Source organism: Neltuma alba, unplaced genomic scaffold (assembly GCF_004799145.2).
Source record: "Neltuma alba isolate B1F8T4 unplaced genomic scaffold, ASM479914v2 tig00004598_pilon, whole genome shotgun sequence".
Classification (NCBI taxonomy): Eukaryota; Viridiplantae; Streptophyta; class Magnoliopsida; order Fabales; family Fabaceae; genus Neltuma; species Neltuma alba.
Window position 1 is genome coordinate 34,428 of NW_021633781.1, and position 17,247 is coordinate 51,674.

At 35.6% G+C, this 17,247-nt stretch overlaps 2 protein-coding genes and 1 long non-coding RNA gene across 5 annotated transcripts; 2 read left to right on the forward strand and 1 right to left on the reverse strand.

Moving 5' to 3' along the window:
• Positions 1-2,712: 2,712 nt before the first annotated feature.
• LOC114745300 (mitochondrial Rho GTPase 2-like) lies at positions 2,713-10,094 on the reverse strand. Of its 2 annotated transcripts, XM_028933454.1 has the most exons (14): positions 9,765-10,094; positions 9,315-9,447; positions 9,088-9,237; positions 8,334-8,510; positions 7,975-8,226; positions 7,190-7,258; positions 6,998-7,053; positions 5,131-5,212; positions 4,469-4,680; positions 4,241-4,310; positions 3,924-4,036; positions 3,254-3,404; positions 2,948-3,134; positions 2,713-2,849 (listed from the first exon to the last, which is right to left on the reverse strand). In XM_028933454.1, the coding sequence occupies exons 1-14, from the start codon at positions 9,968-9,970 to the stop codon at positions 2,779-2,781; spliced, it is 1,929 nt and encodes a 642-aa protein (XP_028789287.1). In that variant the 5' UTR covers positions 9,971-10,094; the 3' UTR covers positions 2,713-2,778. The 2 variants fall into 2 exon arrangements, with proteins under 2 accessions (XP_028789287.1, XP_028789288.1); XM_028933455.1 differs by lacking the exons at positions 2,713-2,849; positions 2,948-3,134 and having other exon boundaries at positions 3,331-3,399.
• Positions 6,273-16,914, forward strand: LOC114745303 (uncharacterized). The gene is made up of 3 exons (XR_003740188.1): positions 6,273-6,548; positions 7,611-7,612; positions 16,902-16,914. It is a non-coding gene; the product is annotated as an uncharacterized LOC114745303 (long non-coding RNA).
• LOC114745301 (pentatricopeptide repeat-containing protein At4g02820, mitochondrial) lies at positions 13,035-15,875 on the forward strand. 2 transcript variants are annotated; one of them, XM_028933456.1, is made up of 2 exons: positions 13,035-13,500; positions 14,290-15,875. In XM_028933456.1, exons 1-2 carry the CDS (start codon positions 13,219-13,221, stop codon positions 15,544-15,546), a joined length of 1,539 nt encoding a protein of 512 aa, XP_028789289.1. In that variant the 5' UTR covers positions 13,035-13,218; the 3' UTR covers positions 15,547-15,875. The 2 variants fall into 2 exon arrangements, with proteins under 2 accessions (XP_028789289.1, XP_028789290.1); XM_028933457.1 differs by lacking the exon at positions 13,035-13,500 and adding an exon at positions 13,526-13,631.
• Positions 16,915-17,247: the final 333 nt, after the last annotated feature.

The following is a 17,247-nucleotide window of genomic DNA, read 5'->3' on the forward strand; positions in this document are numbered from 1 at the left end:
CAGGCAACATAAATTGACAAAGAATCTACTCACGTATAATCATAATTTGGCTACCTATATAAAGAAAGGATCTCACTGATAGTTATGAATGAGTATTAATTTGTTTAAGCCGTGAGGCCATGTGAGCTCCAAAAGGTTTCAATGAGAATTGAAATTGAATGAAGAGGGGAAGACACAGTGGGTCCTACCACGAGTACATGCATGCCTCATCATAGCAGAAAGTTGATCTAACATTAGCATTTATTGACCTTTTTTTTTGCCATTAAAACAAATTCATTCCATGAAACCAAAGATACATTGTTCGAAAACATTCAACAAGAAATCCAAGAACACTAGATTATCCTATATCAAAAGCAATAGATCGAAGGTCAATTTCAATAAGCTTCCGTAGAACAGCTGGTGGTCGACACACCTAGTTAGATAGGCAAGACCCAACCAAAGAGGCTCTAGCAACCTAATCAGCCACAGCAATTGCCTCTTGTGGAATCCAGACACAGGCATGGTTCCTTCATAGGTTCCTTGAAAACTGCAAATTTTCAAGGATAATTTCATTTCTCCATCCAGGGATTGGAGCTTGATCATTAATACACCTAATAAGAACTTAATTGATTGTCTGATTCAAATTGAACCTCATTTAAATCATTCTCAACAACGTAGTTCATGGCAAGCTGTAATGTGGCACCTTCAGCAAACAAGCATGAGTCAGCAGCAATTCTTCTCATTCCTTCGTCAAGCACCCATCCACTGGCATCTCAGACCACGAAAGTGATCGCAGCAATTCCATCCTCTGAATTCATTGCACAGTCAACATTGATTTTGAGCCCATTCCCAGCAGGTGGAATCCATTCGACATTCTTCATTCTGTCTCGGACAACCTGTTTCTCATGAAGGTCAGGGCTAGCAATCCACCCTTTAACATTTATTGACCTAATGAGGATATTGCTGATAGATAATCTGTGAGCATTAATTTTTGTAAATCATGCCATCTGTTCTAATATGGTGAAGTATAAGATTCAATTCATCTAAACTGTTTCTTTAATTAGTAAGAAAGAAAGGAGAAGAAAAGCATCAGTAATACTAATATCTTATATTGAATGAAAAGGTGAGGACAGTCCCAACCTAATTAATGAGGGTGTCTCATCAATAATAGGAAATTCATTTCATAACAAAATTAACCTTTCCTGATCTCACTAATAACTATCTGCAAGTCCATAAACTATGCTCGACTAAAAATAGCCTACAAACTGTGACATTTATCCTGACATGATGAGCTTTAAAACTCATCTCACCCGAACTTGTTCGGCAAAAATAACATCAAGAAGAATTAAAACGAAGAAAAGCTGAAGACCACCCCAGCAAAATCTATAAATCTGGAAAAATTTATTTTTACACATTATTACGCACCTTAAAAAAAACTTGAACGCCTCTTCCTATGATCGCCATCATCTACAGACTACTCTCTCTAGGTCAAAATAAGCTACTCCTCCGATCCTAAATATAAGACTCTTATACTAGTATGTATAAAGGTCTTATATTTGGGACCGGAGGAATATTAAAAATAAATTTCATATTTTGTCATAGAAAAAAATTTTTTTGTTCGTTGACATGAAAAATCAGATTGAATTTCTTTCTTTTTTTTAATTAAAAAAAAGGGCAATGAAAACAGGCAACAATCAACTAGCAACGAGGGACGCAGAACTGACATCCCCATCTAAACCTTCAAACACAAAGGTTGGTATGGAGAGAGATGAATTCCAACCTCTTCTCAGCATGTTCTGAATTAGCCTCCTCAATGAAAATTCCTTCTCCAGATGCTCCGTGGCTTCGCCAGCCACAATCCTGTTGTTCACAACTTCACCGCGGGCGGCTAATCCCGGACTGGTGGGTATGAGCGCCGTACATATTGAGCTTCATGTTATTTTCATCACATCTACTTTCTGCACCGCGCTGTGTAAGCCCGGTAACATGCTTATACTAACTCTGTACCAAGCCACACGGGCCTTCGTTTTTCATTTAAAGGCCATACAGGGCCGCCAGTCATCTACTGAACTTTTTTTTGGTCAGTAATGTTTTTCAAAGTCGTAAAATGGTTAATTTTTTGGTTGATGACTTGACAAGCATATATAAGGATCTATATATTATTTAATTGTATTATAATCATTTTATATTTATCAAGTCCAATTTTAATTAACAAGATGGAAATATGTGTATCATTATATAGTTAGTGTTTTTATCTTCCACGAAACAAACCGTATCAGACGCTTCACTGATGTTACATCATTTTAACCTTTTAATGAGCTTGGGTAAAATAAAGCAAAACACTTTCTACAAATGAATTCAAACGCAATCAAACTAGAATACTACACTGAATAAAACTAATCATGAATTGCACATTCATAAATAATACAATTTTCAATATGTAACCACACGTATAATTTCGTACCTCCCCTTGCATCCGGGAAAAAAAAAAGAAAAAAAAGAGGGAGGTTACCATACCACATTCTCTCCATTTTATGCTTTCAATTCTTCATCAGTTCATTTCTAATATGTTCAAAACATGCATAACGAAAATCAGATGAAAAACCAAACACGTTTTTTTACCTAAGAAAACCAAACGAATTAACTATTTTGACAAGGATGATTTATGAACAAGGCATCCTGACAAGAAAATGGATGCAATCACTGTACACTAACTATTCTAATATTTATATATATATATATATAGAGAGAGAGAGAGAGAGAGAGAGTGAGAGAGAAGTCCTCAGGAAAGTGGTGACCCTAAGCAGAATTTTTCTTTATGGCATATCCACGAAAAGCTGCTAAGCCGACAACCGCCATAGCAGCCCCCACTGTACATTCACGATAGAAAAAAGTTTAGACGACAGGCAAAAATGAATGTGTATATTAGCGGTAAAGTTTCATTAGGAGGTAGCTAAACAAAGCGCACCTGAGGCAAATATAAGAGAGTGATGAAGAAGCTGATGATACAGCCTTCTCTTCCCCCCAATATCGGTTTCAGGAATATTCAAATGAGGGTGTTCTGCAGCACTAACAATCTTATCGTACACATTACTTGATTCACCTAATTTCATGCTTACGTGAATGGGCGCCTCTATACCCAATTCCTCAGGAACCTAAATAACATACGAATAATAGATGATAAGATCCTGAGCTCGCGGGAATAGCAAAGAAATCATACACTACCCAAAAAACTTGTACAAGGATAAAGTACCCATTAGCAGAAAATGCACACCTTAACTGAATCTTGTACTGCCCTTGGGTATGGAGTTAAGTCATCCTTAGCAGCAATGAGAAGGCAAGGAACTCTGTGACCAGTTAATTCTCCTTGTCTAGAAACTTCCTCGAGCAATTCCCTGGCTCTTTTCCACGAATGTTCATCTGAACTACAGAATATAGAACGACGATCTTGAACCACAGCACAGGACAAAATGCAGAAGATACTTACACTACAAGTCTATGCAGATGCATATAAGGTAAGACCAGATTTTTCAATCGAGAAATTTTAACCCACCAAGGGCCAAGAAGAAAATGCATGGAGTACAGCCTCAAAATCTGGTTCTAATGGTGATATCATGTGAGAAACAATTTCGCATATAGTCTTAGTTAAGAATATAGCCTTGTCAAAAAATAAAACTCGCAACTAAAGATGGTTTTTTATTTTTCTTATTTTTAAAAGGTTGGGTCGAAAATCTAGTTCATGAATTGTTAACCACATAATGCAAAATATTTTATCAAGCAGCAGAAAATTTGGAGAGTTCAACAATGAAATACAGTAAAATATAAATCCAAACAGCGCGTAAAAGAGATTAGAGACTTGAAAGGAGAAAAGACTAATAAAATTTATTTTAAGTGCCCCAAACACTACGAAGTTATGAACATATGGTGGAAGAAAAGAACCATACCCGTCATATACGAAAACAGCAACATCACATGCTGCCAAACAGTCTCGATTTGACAAAAATTTCTTTACTTCGTCCTCAGGTATCTCGCACAAAATAAGAGTTTTTCTAGTGCCCTATGCATTGAACATCATGATAATAAGCAGTTAGATCCTGCATGTCGGGCACTTCTTCCCCCAGGACTTCCCAACTCGACTTGTTATTTTCATCAGCAATAATGGAGTATATTAAATTGAAAAAAAAAAAAAAAAAACTGAGAGAGAAGACAAGATAATATAAGCCTTTAGGGCACAATCACATTTTCGCATCATAATACTCACCCCAATTAATTCAACACTATTTGCAGCATATTGCCCGACCGTTGTTGGAGTATATTTATCAGAGAAAGGCCTGCGAAAGGAATGAGCAACAAGTGAAAGGAATCAAAGGTTGCTCAGAATAAAAATCGGCACATGAACTGTATTTATGGACTAAATTTTACAAAATGAAAGATCAAGTATAATGAACTAAATTATACAAAGATATGGTGATTGGTTCAGGAGCAACACCTTCTCAAAAATGAATATAATAAAGTAGATTTCCCAGCATTTTTAGAACCAAAGACATAGCACTGGAACACATTTCTTTCAGTTTTTTGTTTCTTACGGTCTACTGATCTCCTACGAGTAACACGGAGTGCAGCAGCAGGATTGCCGCTATATCCAATGTAAATCAAATTAGCCAGGCAGGATCGAGGATCAAGTAATGTCATGAGAGCCCACTGCAGATTTAGCAGCTAAATCAATGAATAACTCATTTCTCTAACTAAATGGAAAGAAATGATGCAAAGTAGCACAAATCTTCAACAATGTACTGCAGATATTGAACAATATAAATGAACAAAGTTGGTGGTCCCAACTAGAAACAACAACAACACAGCATCCAGTCCCCTTCAAAAGATGAGTAAGGATAGAAAAGGTAGTTAAAGGAAGAAATCATAATGCAATGACATCTTCAGGGTAATTGACTGGGCACAAGGCTTCTCACCAATAAGTTTCTGGCTAGCTCATCAGATGACCACATAATTTGAAAGTCACACACAAACAATACAACCGTGTATATTTTGATAACTATGATAGCAATAGAACATTAACACAGTACTGATGGTTAGGAATAAGAGAAACAAAAATGGCAGGTTGAAGAATATAAAAGTCAAAGGACGTTATCACACCTGAGACAGAAATCCACCAAGAGTCATGTAGCCTGCATCAGTTCTCTCAACAGCATCCTTATATGGATCATCACTCCATGGACTGGAATTCAAATACAGCATCAAAACTATAGAATGTCAATGAGAAAAATTAAGGCACAGATATAGGACCATATGAGGCATCACAATATAAAAATAAGGTAAACAATTTACAAAGCAAATATCACCTCAGAACATTGACAACAGTAAGGAAATTAATATCGCAAGATCCGTTTCACCTCATCATTTCTAATGGACCAATTCTCTCAAGGTAACATTCTGCATATAGGCTAATGGAAACGTGTCTTTTTTTAAACTCGTGTCTAAATGGCCAATTCAATATATTCAAAACCATATGATAGAAAATTATTGATTGCAATAAAGGCAAATGTGCACTGAATCATAGAAGCCCAAGAGGGGAAAAAACAAATAGAGAGAAACTAGACACATTTCTGTGTGTATTAATTTTTTCTTTTATACAAAATTTTGCGCGTATTACATGGAAACTGAAATAAATCATATTATTTATCGATTATAAATAAGAGTGACTTGCTTTAGATTTTCTATGATAAGCTGATATGTTGATTATCAACATTTTCTCCCTTTCCGGATTAATTTAAAGCATTCCCTTGCTATTCTCATTGATACATCCAATCAGTATCCATACCAAGCCTTTCAATGGTACTAGTCGTCCTATTCCACCCTTTAAAACAATACTCCCTCCGTTCCTTATTATAAAAGACGAATAATCGAATTACGTTGATAAAAAAAACAGTTAAAATTAGTTAAGAACAATTAATATGTAAAAGGTATAATTTTTTTTTCCAAAAAGGCCCTCATTAATAAGGAGAGAGAGCATGAGAGAGAACAATGGTAAATTATTCAAAGAAAGAGAAGTAGGAAGGAAAGAGAGTGTGAGTTGGAAACAATAAATATGGGTAAAATAGGAAATCAACACAAAAAAATGGAGATAACTTTTAAGTGTCTCTTATATATAGAAACATGTCATAAGCATTCAATGTCTCTTATAATAAGGAACGGAGGGAGTAGTTGGCAACTAGAAGCCCTTAATCTCAGTATCACTATAATTTGAACATTGACCAGACTAATATTTTCCTAATTGGTATTTATATGATAAACGCTTCTGATAAGACCCAACCCCCTGCTACCACCATGACACACAGAAAGGGACATAGAGGGTTGGCAAAAAGGAAGAAACGGGGAGCTACTGGTCTAGGACAGTCCATTGAGGTTGGAGATCGGATAAGAGTAAGACAGATAGTAAAGGAGAAAAAGAATGGAGCAATGATGAAGGGTAGAAAGGAGCAAATAAAAAGTCGTGAGTGGGTGTATTAAAGGAGAAGATGAGAGGGTATGAAAGGCAACGAAGAAAAGTTTGGGTTAGGTCATGATGAAGAGAGCCAACCTCTCAAAAGTTTAGCAACTGTGTCTTGTGATTCAGATTGCAGTAATCTATTTTCCCCTCATACACTAAGCCAATTCCAATCAATCTCTCTTTGTGAATGCAGATTCGGCAAATATGAAGGGCTTAGCACTAAAAAGTAGAAGAAGCAAGCTTCATGTGATTTGACCTGAAATATTTACAGGAATGAAAGACCTCTAATATTCAGTAAGCAAAAATAGAATCTCACAAGGACAGTTCTCTTCCCGAGTTTTGAACCTGGGATTTATCTTTAAGTTCTCCTACTACAGCAAAAGCAGCTATTACTAACAGCCAACCAATTCTAGATTACTTGATCCTCAGTCAGACAGCAAGTTCACTGAGAAGATAACACGAATGCAATATGCATACTGTCACAAAAAATAAAACGAGTATAAAAAGGTTGACCTTTCTGGGGCAGTAGAAAAGAGCTTGTCAAGCTCTGCAGGTTGCAGGGCTCGGTCCTGGAAAACATCAAAATTCCAAAGCAAAGATTAGAGAAGCATATTAGACATGAAATACTGCCTGAAAAAGAGGGAAGAAGATAGCAATAGCAAAACGCAGCAATTGTGACGTGATATTCAAAATGCTTTTACATACTCTATCTGTATCTAACAGTCGGAAGATACCATTCAGAAATTCTACAGCTTCACTCGTCAGCTCCACTCTCTGTAATATGGTGTCAAAAAAGTAATTACTTACATATCATACATGACATAAATTAGGGTTATGATTCTCTGGAACAACTTTGCAAACAGCTTATCTACAACACAATGGCCTATAAACAAGGAAAATGTAGTGCACAATTATCTAATTCAACAATCATGCTTTGCAAAACCAACACCATCAAATAACACATCCCCTTCTTCAATTCATTCATGAACAAAAGGAAATAATATATAATGAACCCTACCAAGTACTAGTTGCTAATTAAGTGGGATTCAAATTATGAAATTCGTACAAAACGTCAAGGCTAATGGAAAAAACCTGACAATAAATACCATGCAATACTAAGTGTCAGCTGTAGGATTAGATATAATTCTTTTTTTATCTTTCCGAATCACCAATCCATGCTACCCAAGAAGTTCGCAATAAATCTTTTGCAGACATCCATATATGCTTTTAAATTTAGGCACTCACCAAACCCACGGAATCTGATGGTTAACAATTAATATACACTAGCATGAACCAAGAGAAACGTTCTAGTGTTCCCAGGTCATTAATTTCAAGCATACTGGAATATTGCTAACACAAATTGAATATACTAATAACAACCAGTAGCAGTGCCAGCAGTCTAACCTCTTCCATTTAAATCAAACAAAGTCAATCAAAGTGGAATCTCAAAATGATCAAACTTTTTTTTTTCAGGAAAAAAAAAAAGGGACCTGATCAGAGGCATAGTGAGATGGAACTGGAAGAAAATCATCTCGGAGTTTCAAATCATTATTATATCCAAATTTTCTTAGAACTGCCCAAATTGTCTCAGGACGTCCTTTCTTCAGGAACATATTGTGGATATAAACAAAGCCTGGAAAACTAAGACCATGCTGGTTGATTCCCTCAGGTGCTTGCTGCTGAATAAGTGTTCTCACTTCCGTTATTTCAGATGGCTGCAACTGTGTGTCAAAACATATAACCTGTTGAAATATTTACAACTATAGATTTTCAGTATTCTTGAAATACAGGAGGTTACATAAAGGAAACAAAAACTTATTATTCAAAATAAATAAAGGCCATCAAAAACCTGAAATCCATTTAGCTCTGCATCATTGAGGGCGTCATCCATGTCTCTATCACAGAGAACAAAAATTCTCCTCAGTGCCCTTAAACATCTATCTGTTAAAGCATGCCTCTCATGATCAAACAATGGATCCACTGGATGAACTACTGCTTTTTGAGCAAAATAAAACACCTCAGGGACCTGAAGACAGGTAAACTTAGTTTGTAATTATGGAGAGCTTCACTTTTGCATAGAGGAAGCCAAACATAAATTCAACATCATCAAGACAATATATATTTAATGATGACAAGCATGAATTTCACATTGTTATACTTGCAGAGGAAAACAAGCAAAATGATTTAACATTTTTCAATGTCCCATGCTTCTTGTATAAGGTGAATGCTGGAAATAAGATATTAACCACCCCCCCCTCAAAAAAAAAAGCATTTAAATGAAGGATTCAACATCCCATGGCGATGCCCATGAATGACTAGGCATAGTATTCGCCTTCTGTAAAGCATAGATTTGTATTCTGACATATAAAAAATGATAAGAAACTTGCTTAACTACTATAAGAAATTATTGTGATGATCAGCCATGCGATTGACTGATCTTTCCAATGCAAAAACACTAAACTAATAGAGTGATCCAATAATGCGATTTTCATCTCTCTTTTTTCATTAATGAAACGCCAAATGACTAACTTAAAGCGTTTTGACTGCTATGTCAAACAAAAGTGAGAACTGTCAAGCAAGAATCACCGGGTTAGACAACATACCTGATATAGTGTAGCTGCTGAGCATTCCATACAGGTAACAATTTCACCATACTGTTGTAGGAGCTGCGTCATGAGATCCTCTAAGTGTATTTGCTGATTCTCGTCCTGCAGATCTAGCTTGCAGCCAACCACAACTACAGGTGCCTTTACCTGCACAGTCAAAAAGAAGAAATGATTATTTGCTTGACATTAATCCTTAATTTTTCATTAGAAATGACAGTACAGACCTCCAACTCCTCCAGTTCAGGAAGCCAGTAAGTGCTAAGACGAGTAATGGTCGTCGGTTCATCACAAGCATATGTCAAAACCACTACATCAGCTCGTTTCAGTTCTTCATTGCGCTTGCCCCGTTTTTCCAAGCTAAAAGAAAAATAATGCTCTAATTAGATTGAGGAATGATCGGGCTATTACTTTTTCCAAAGCAAATATTAACACTCGATAACTAGAAATAAACTAAAATCTCCTAAAAATTGTAAAGAACACAGGAAACCAAATTTAATCAGGTTTGAAAAGAATAACGATGGTCATTATGATGAATGCATGACATTTGTTTTATTATTGCTTAACAACAGGTATAAGACAGATATATATACACAGACATATAAAGGGTTCCTGCCATTAGAGGGAGGGGGAACACATATTTCTTGGCGCTTAAACAAGAGCTCTCTGCGACGGACCTGGAAGATGTGTCAATGATGGTAAGCGGAAGATGATCCGGGAACCAGTCATCAGGCAGCAGCGTGGGGGGAAGGACGGGGGGGACGGCGTCGGGGAAGGACTCAGAAGCCGCAGCAGCTATCAAACTAGATTTGCCGGTACCTCGGTCACCGATGACGGCGACTCGAACGCCGGAAGGACCGGCGAAGGAGGAGTGAACCGCCATTGATGCGAAGTGAATGAAGGAAGCAGTGGCGGTAGGAGCAGCGAAGGCAGCACTAAAATGGGTGCAATTCGGCAATCCGGCGGGATTGCTCCGTCCTGGTCCCGCTTCGTTCCTTATGAAACACAGCCAAATTTTTTCTTGAATTTTTAGAGGTCCATCTTTTGCGTTGAATCAAAACCCCACGAAGGCGTGAAATTTTTATAGCTCGTCATTCCACCTCATTCAGGGTCCGAAAACCCGTTCACTGTTTTTTGTTTTTTTAGGGGGAAAAAACCAGAATCCCCTGTTCAGTTCAGTGACTGACAATTTGTTTCTCGGAAATTGAAGGGCATACTTTTATGTTTTCCGGTGAAAAGGGGGATACTTTTAATTTTAGTGTAGTTTCAATATCTGAAATACAATTAAATTAGACTGGCTTACTGTATTGCATTTCAAAATACTCCTCCGGTCCTAATTATAAGACCCAATTGACTTATTTGAGGAGATTAAGGAAGTAAGTTAAGTTGGTTATTTATAATAAATAAGTGTTGTTATTCCTAAAATATCCTTGCTAATTAAGTATATTGGCTAAAACTATCATTATTAGAAGGATTATCTTGGAAAAAAATGCATAAATATAAGAGAAAAAATGGATTGGGTCTTATAATTAGGACCAAATAAAAAGTCAAATTGGGTCTTATAATAAGGACCGGAGGAGTATAAAATTTTAATAATATATTTATAAAATATTGGATCTATTTTTAATATAAATTGAATAAATTTTACAATGAGAGACAAAAGATAGGAAAAGGCATCACAATACCTCCATTATAAACATAAAATCTAATTTGTAGTGAAAAGGATGGTCATCGGATAAGAATGGATTCAAGGCAGACGGATCTCAGCAACTTCGAACGAAGAGTACAAGTTGTTCAATTGATGGCTTGGACGAAAATGAGTGCTTCTTCTCAACCTACAACATAAACACGTGACGCCAAGCACAAAAATAACAGAACAAGACATCCGCTGCAAAAATAACCACCCAAGAAACTCTTCCAATTTATTAAAACGGAAAAGAAGGAATCAAGTCTGTGGATATGAACATTTCCAATTTCAACAATGTGCGCCGCATGTGGGTTTTAAGATTCATAGGCAAAAGAGGAGTATGGTTTTATTGCAGTGTTATCAGATGCTAATTAGCATAACATTGCTTAACAAACTAGAAGCATGTCGGAAGCAGGACTAAAAATATACTTCGTAAATTTAAAAGATTAAAATGAAATTTGATATAGAAATAAAAGACCACATATGCAACTTTTAGTTCTTAATATAAAGATTAGAAAATTAATTTATAAATATTAAAAAATTAAATGGGTGTTATCTTTTTTAAAATATCCTTATTAATCACATGTATTATAATAAAAATTATTTAATATGTACAGTCACCATAAATACTATTTTAAAGAAAATAAATAAATATAGAAAATAAAGCAGAATATAATCTTATATTTATAACAAAATAGAATATCTAATTAGCTCTTATATTTGATATTGGAAGTAATATATTTTTGGCATTTATTTTCATATACGAATGTTTTTTAGGCCTCACCATTTTTTATTCTAATCAAGCTTGTCAGAAATTGACTCTATAGAATCAAGCCGAGAAAATTTCTCCATTCTAGTTACAATGTCCGTTATATTTTTAAAATCTGTGTTGCATGCCCTGTGTTGTAGGGAAAAGATTGGCCGAAAAATAGATATCTTACCATTTTCATAAAATTTATTTTGCAATTGATTAATTTCGAATTTTAACCAGCTATCTTCTCTTTATTTGTATAAATTTTAGGAAAAATTGGTCAAGAGTTTCTGATTAAAACATTAATTGGATAGAAGTATATGTAAGGAATCACATGGTGAAACTGTTTTTTAAGTGTGTAACATGCTTTTAGTTATGTATAAATATTTTTCATATTGCAAGTAATTGAAAGTATATTGCGCACAGATAAAAAAATAGTCATTGCATTCGCTGAAAAAATGTTGTACATGGCTTGTGAAACAAATTTCAAGCGGCTTTGTATATATCAGTTCTCTGAGGGATTTTTTTTTTTTTTTAGTCAACCTGTTCTTAATTTTATTCGATTATAGTTGAATTTCTTAGTTTTAGCACACACAAAAATAAAGTTTTCACTGGCTTCATCATCGGATATTTTTTCAATGGAAGAATTTTGAACATTAATTAGTTCTGTTTTATTATTTTGTAAAAATTTTATCTGAATTCAATTAAATATCTCTGCTGTTAAAAAAAAAAAATCTCAACTTTGTAATAAATTATCGCTTCATTTGATCCGTCGTCCATAGAGAATGCATGTTCCCGGGATATTATTTTCGTGTTACGAGGGATATATGTTATTTAAAATGTACCATTTTTTGTATTACACTCATATGATCCTATTAGCATGTTATATATAGATTAATAGAAAAATTTTAAACTATACTAATTTTCTTTTAAAACACACAGTAGCTTTTTAATTTTATTCTTATTTAATATATATACTTTAAAAAAATTATCTATATTATAATAAATAATAAATAAAATAGTATATTTATGATAAAAATTAAATAAAATGATTTATAAATAAGATTAAGAAAAATACTTTCTCCTTTACTATATAAGTAGGGCCAGAGTATAAAATCTCATACCAAAAGAAGGTATTATATAAATTCAAATATTGAAAAATCATTTAAGCTATTGCTTATTTTAATTACACATTATCAAATTTTTGGAAAGTATTACGCGAAGGCAAAAAAGGGGAAAATATTACGCAATTAGGTTCTTAAATATTAATACTGCTTGGATGGCAAAAAAATATTGTTTGGATTTGAGAGATGAGGTTATTATCATTTGTTGATCTTACATTAATAATTTAATACTATGAGATCTAATTTAAACTACAAACTAACTTTAAGAACCGAGGCAGTATTAAATTTTTTTGGTAAACAAAGGTAGTATTAAATTTTGATAATAAGGGGGGGAAATTCTAATTGACATCAGACAACGCACAGATACGCGCACCCAACGAAGGAGGAAATGTAGAGAAACAATTTTAGGGTTTAAGAGGGGTTTTCCATCGCAAGGAGGAGCCTTCTGCACAGGGTTTCATCGGCGACCGATACCCGCACGGCCGGTTCAAAGCATACGGGCAGGAGCTGGAGGGTATTCATTTCGCTTGTTTCACCGTTCATCAGTCGTGCCGTTGAATAAAAGGGAAATGTTACTCCGTTCATACCAAACATGTCTATCAGTTGTGCGCCATTTCTCAATCAAGGCGACGGTTGAGACGTCGGCGCAAACCTCCACCGCCGCTATCCCCACCTCCCCCCGAGGCGGAGACACGCTGGGTCGAAGGCTTCTGAGCCTTGTCTACCCAAAACGCAGTGCCGTCATTGCCATCAATAAATGGAAAGAAGAAGGCAACACGGCACGCAAATACGAGCTCAATCGTATCGTTCGTGAGCTCCGTAAGCTCAAGCGATACAAACACGCTCTCGAGGTTGGTTTTAGTCATTTCTCTTCAGTTTGTTTTCTACATGTCCACCGTTATAATTCCCGGGTCAGCTCTCTAATGCTTGGATCAGAGTTACGTTCTACTCGCTATTCTGGTGTGCACAGTGTTTAAAACAGGTATTCATTATGATGGAGTCCGTTATGTAGGGGAATTTACGACCTGCGTTAGTTTCTGCGCAATTTGATTCTAATATCCTGCCTCGCTAACGTGATTAGAATTCTTAACTTCACATGAATTGTTAAGATATACTCTTCTGGTCCTAAGTACAAGACCCTTATACCAGCTTAAATATAAGGTCCTTACACCACACTGGTATAAGTATGAGGGTTACATTTAGGACCGGAGGAATAATTGTTGGCGTTCGTTCGCAAGAATGGACAGAACTTGTGAGAAGGGGTCAGCATTAAGTTCATCATTCGCATACCTTTGAAACTCGGCTTGTGAAAATGATTAGTGGGAATTCTCAAGTTTTCCCCTCTTGTAATTAGGGCATGGAAAATTACGCAGAAAAAAACTCATGCATATCAAGGTTTTTAGCTGTTTGTAATGCATGCCAGGAGTTTCATATTTGGGATTTTTATTCGCACCAGCTAGTTGTGCCTATCTCTCTTTGAAAGTTTAAGGAAGAGATGAGATAGATTTTGTTGAAACAATTTTATAATTATTTCTGATATGCATGTGTTTTATGAAATTAAATGGTGGGATAACTGGCAATCTCTTCACTGGCAGCCTATCTGTATAGCTTGACCATAATTCTGCATTTTTCAAATGCAGATCTGTGAGTGGATGACCTTACAGCCAGACATTAAGCTACTGCCTGGGGACTATGCCGTCCACTTGGACTTGATAGCAAAAGTTCGTGGTTTAAGCAGTGCTGAAAAATTCTTTGAAGATCTTCCTGATCGGATCAGAGGTCAACCAACCTGTTCTGCTCTCCTTCATGTCTATGTCCAAAACGATATGACTGATAAAGCTGAAGCTCTCATGTTGAAAATGTCAGAATGTGGTCTCTTGAAAAATCCTCTTCCTTATAACCATATGCTATCTCTCTACATGTCGAATGGGAAATTTGAAAAGTTTCATGAAACCATTCAGGAGCTAAAGAAGAACATATCACCGGATGTTGTAACTTTTAATTTGTGGTTAACTGTTTGTGCTTCACAGGAAGATGTTGAAGCTGCTGAAAGAGTTTTCCTTGAGCTCAAGAAGGCAAAATTAGATCCAGACTGGGTTACATATAGCACATTAACCAATTTATACATTAAAAATGCGCTGCCTGAAAAAGCAGCATCTACTTTGAGAGAGATGGAGGGCAGAATCTCAAGGAAAACTCGAGTTGCATATCCTTCACTCCTTAGCTTGCACACAAACATGGGAAATAAGGATGAAGTTCTTCGTATATGGAAGAATATGAAATCATGCTTTCGCAAAATGAATGATGCTGAGTACACTTGTATGATATCATCACTTGTGAGGCTTAGTGAATTTACAGAAGCCGAGAACCTTTATCAGGAATGGGAGTCAGTTAGTGGGACCAAGGATGTCAGAATTTCAAATATACTTCTTGCTTCATACATTAACCGAGACCAGATGGAAAAGGCTGACAAGTTTTTCAATCAGTTTGTGCAAAAAGGCATAGATCCTTGCTACACTACATGGGAGCTATTTACTTGGGGGTATTTGAAAAAGAATGATGCAGAAAAAGTACTGGATAATTTCAAGAAAGCCATTACTAGTGTGAAAAAATGGAGTCCTGATAAAAGTTTAGTGAGGAAGATTTTCAAGATGCTAGAGGAGGAGGCCCATGTTGAAGGGGCAGAGCAATTGTTGGTGGCCCTCCGAGATGTTGGCCACGTGAATACTGAGATATATAATCTGCTTCTCAAAACCTATGTTAAAGCTGGTAAAATGCCTCTCATTGTTGCTGAAAGGATGAAGAAGGACAATGTTCCGTTGGATGAAGAGACTCACAGGCTCTTAGATCTAACCAGTAAAATGTGTATAAGTGATGTTTCAAGCATTTTGTCATAAGTGCAGCATAAGTGTGCCCTAAGGTGCAGTTTTGTACTCGAAACTCTTGGGCTAGATTTTATTCATGGATACTTCCTCCCCTGTTTGAATTAAATCTGATTGCAAGGCAGGACGGTCATGTATTAATTTCGTCAGACAATCCAACAATGTTGAATTTGGAATCAGGAACTGAACCTTGCTTGAGGAGGTACAAGCAGAAAAATTTCCCTGGTTCAGTAGTCGATAGCCTGGGATGGTGCAGGGCATTGCCCTTTACTGTTTCCTGATTATGTACTGAATGGATCTGTTCCTTATTCATAATAGACGGCTATGCGAAACCCATACAAAAAGAAAGGGTACTGGACCCTGTCAAAATCCGCTAGTCTCTCCTCTAAACTGAAGGAAGTTCAATAAAGCATAAAATATTTTATACAATTGATCTTTTTATTATAAAAAAACTAGCTGGTGCTATTTGAAAAAACTAGCTGGTGCTATCCCGTGCAAAATGAGGTCCTCACCCAAAATAATCTTCTTTCCATATTTGCCAACACACATGCACCGAAACTATTCCAATGCATTCTATCCACTCGTGCGTTTTTAGATTATGCTGCACTGGTGGAGAAAGGGGGCAAAGACAAGATGGTAAATCGGTAAATTTGAAATGCTATATGAGGAAGGAAGAAAGAAAGAAAGGTTTCGTGATATGGTAGAACAGTAGTATCTAAACAGTGTACTTCGTACCTTTTGGTTTATATTAAAATCTTTTAATGCATGCACTACATATCTCATAGCAAACGAAACTGGTTATTTTCAGGGTTAGTACAAATTTTAATTCTTTAAGTTTGTTCTTATTTTGGTTTTAGTCCTTCAAGTTTCAAACTATAGGTTTGGGTCCCTCAAATTTCTTTTTATTTAAAATATTAGTCCTTATAATTCAATAAAAATTGGAATCATTTTGCCTTTAGAAGGGCTAAAAATTATATTTTGAAATTTGAAGGATCAAAATCAAAATTAGGAGAAATTCAAGGGATTAAAGATTATATTAATTCTTATTTTCATTTGAATGAATTAGTATACATTTTTAATGATGTTAATATATTAATATTATTTTCATTCACATGAGTTAGTATGTTATAAAGGTTTTTTTTCTTACATGGGTTGCACGGAGAGCTTCTGCAACTAAGATGTAAATATTCAATTACAAACTTTAAAAATATATTTATATAGATCACAATCTATTTTCATTTACATGATTACAAGATTAACATCAAGATCTTAAGCAGATTTAACATATCAATTGATGCATTCATTGGCCTTCTTATATGCATAGTTCAAAACAAGATTCCGATCTGTTTCTGCTGTAGTTGTCAATGAAGCTCTTCATCAAGATTAGTGGTATTCTCTTCAAGGATATGATCCTTCTGTGTATACTCCCCTTTCCCCTTTCCCCTTTCCCCAAAAACAAAAAAAGTTTAACTTAGCGTCAATTGTCACAATTGGATCATGAGATTATGCGCACGCATTGTTATCAAATCTTCAACTCCTCCAAATTGACCTAAACCAGAACCGGGTTTAAAAATTTGAAATAATCAGAAAAGCTGGTTTTACCTACTTTCTTTTTTGGGTGGTCAAAAGCCAACTTTATGCTTAGAGTAGTGTTATATGTGTACTATGATTTGATGCAGGTGGGCTCTTAAATTTAATTTCCATCCATTATTGAAG

Excerpts from the sequence above, each read along its gene's own strand:
- LOC114745300 (XM_028933454.1), bottom strand. The coding sequence starts at position 9,970 with ATGGCGGTTCACTCCTCCTTCGCCGGTCCTTCCGGCGTTCGAGTCGCC. Across the intron at positions 5,213-6,997 it reads TTTTCTACTGCCCCAGAAAG|TCCATGGAGTGATGATCCAT; the intron begins GTCAACCTTTTT and ends TTTGAATTCCAG. Across the intron at positions 4,037-4,240 it reads ATAGTGTTGAATTAATTGGG|GGCACTAGAAAAACTCTTAT; the intron begins GTGAGTATTATG and ends TTCAATGCATAG.
- LOC114745301 (XM_028933456.1), top strand. The coding sequence starts at position 13,219 with ATGTTACTCCGTTCATACCAAACATGTCTATCAGTTGTGCGCCATTTC. Across the intron at positions 13,501-14,289 it reads GATACAAACACGCTCTCGAG|ATCTGTGAGTGGATGACCTT; the intron begins GTTGGTTTTAGT and ends TTTCAAATGCAG.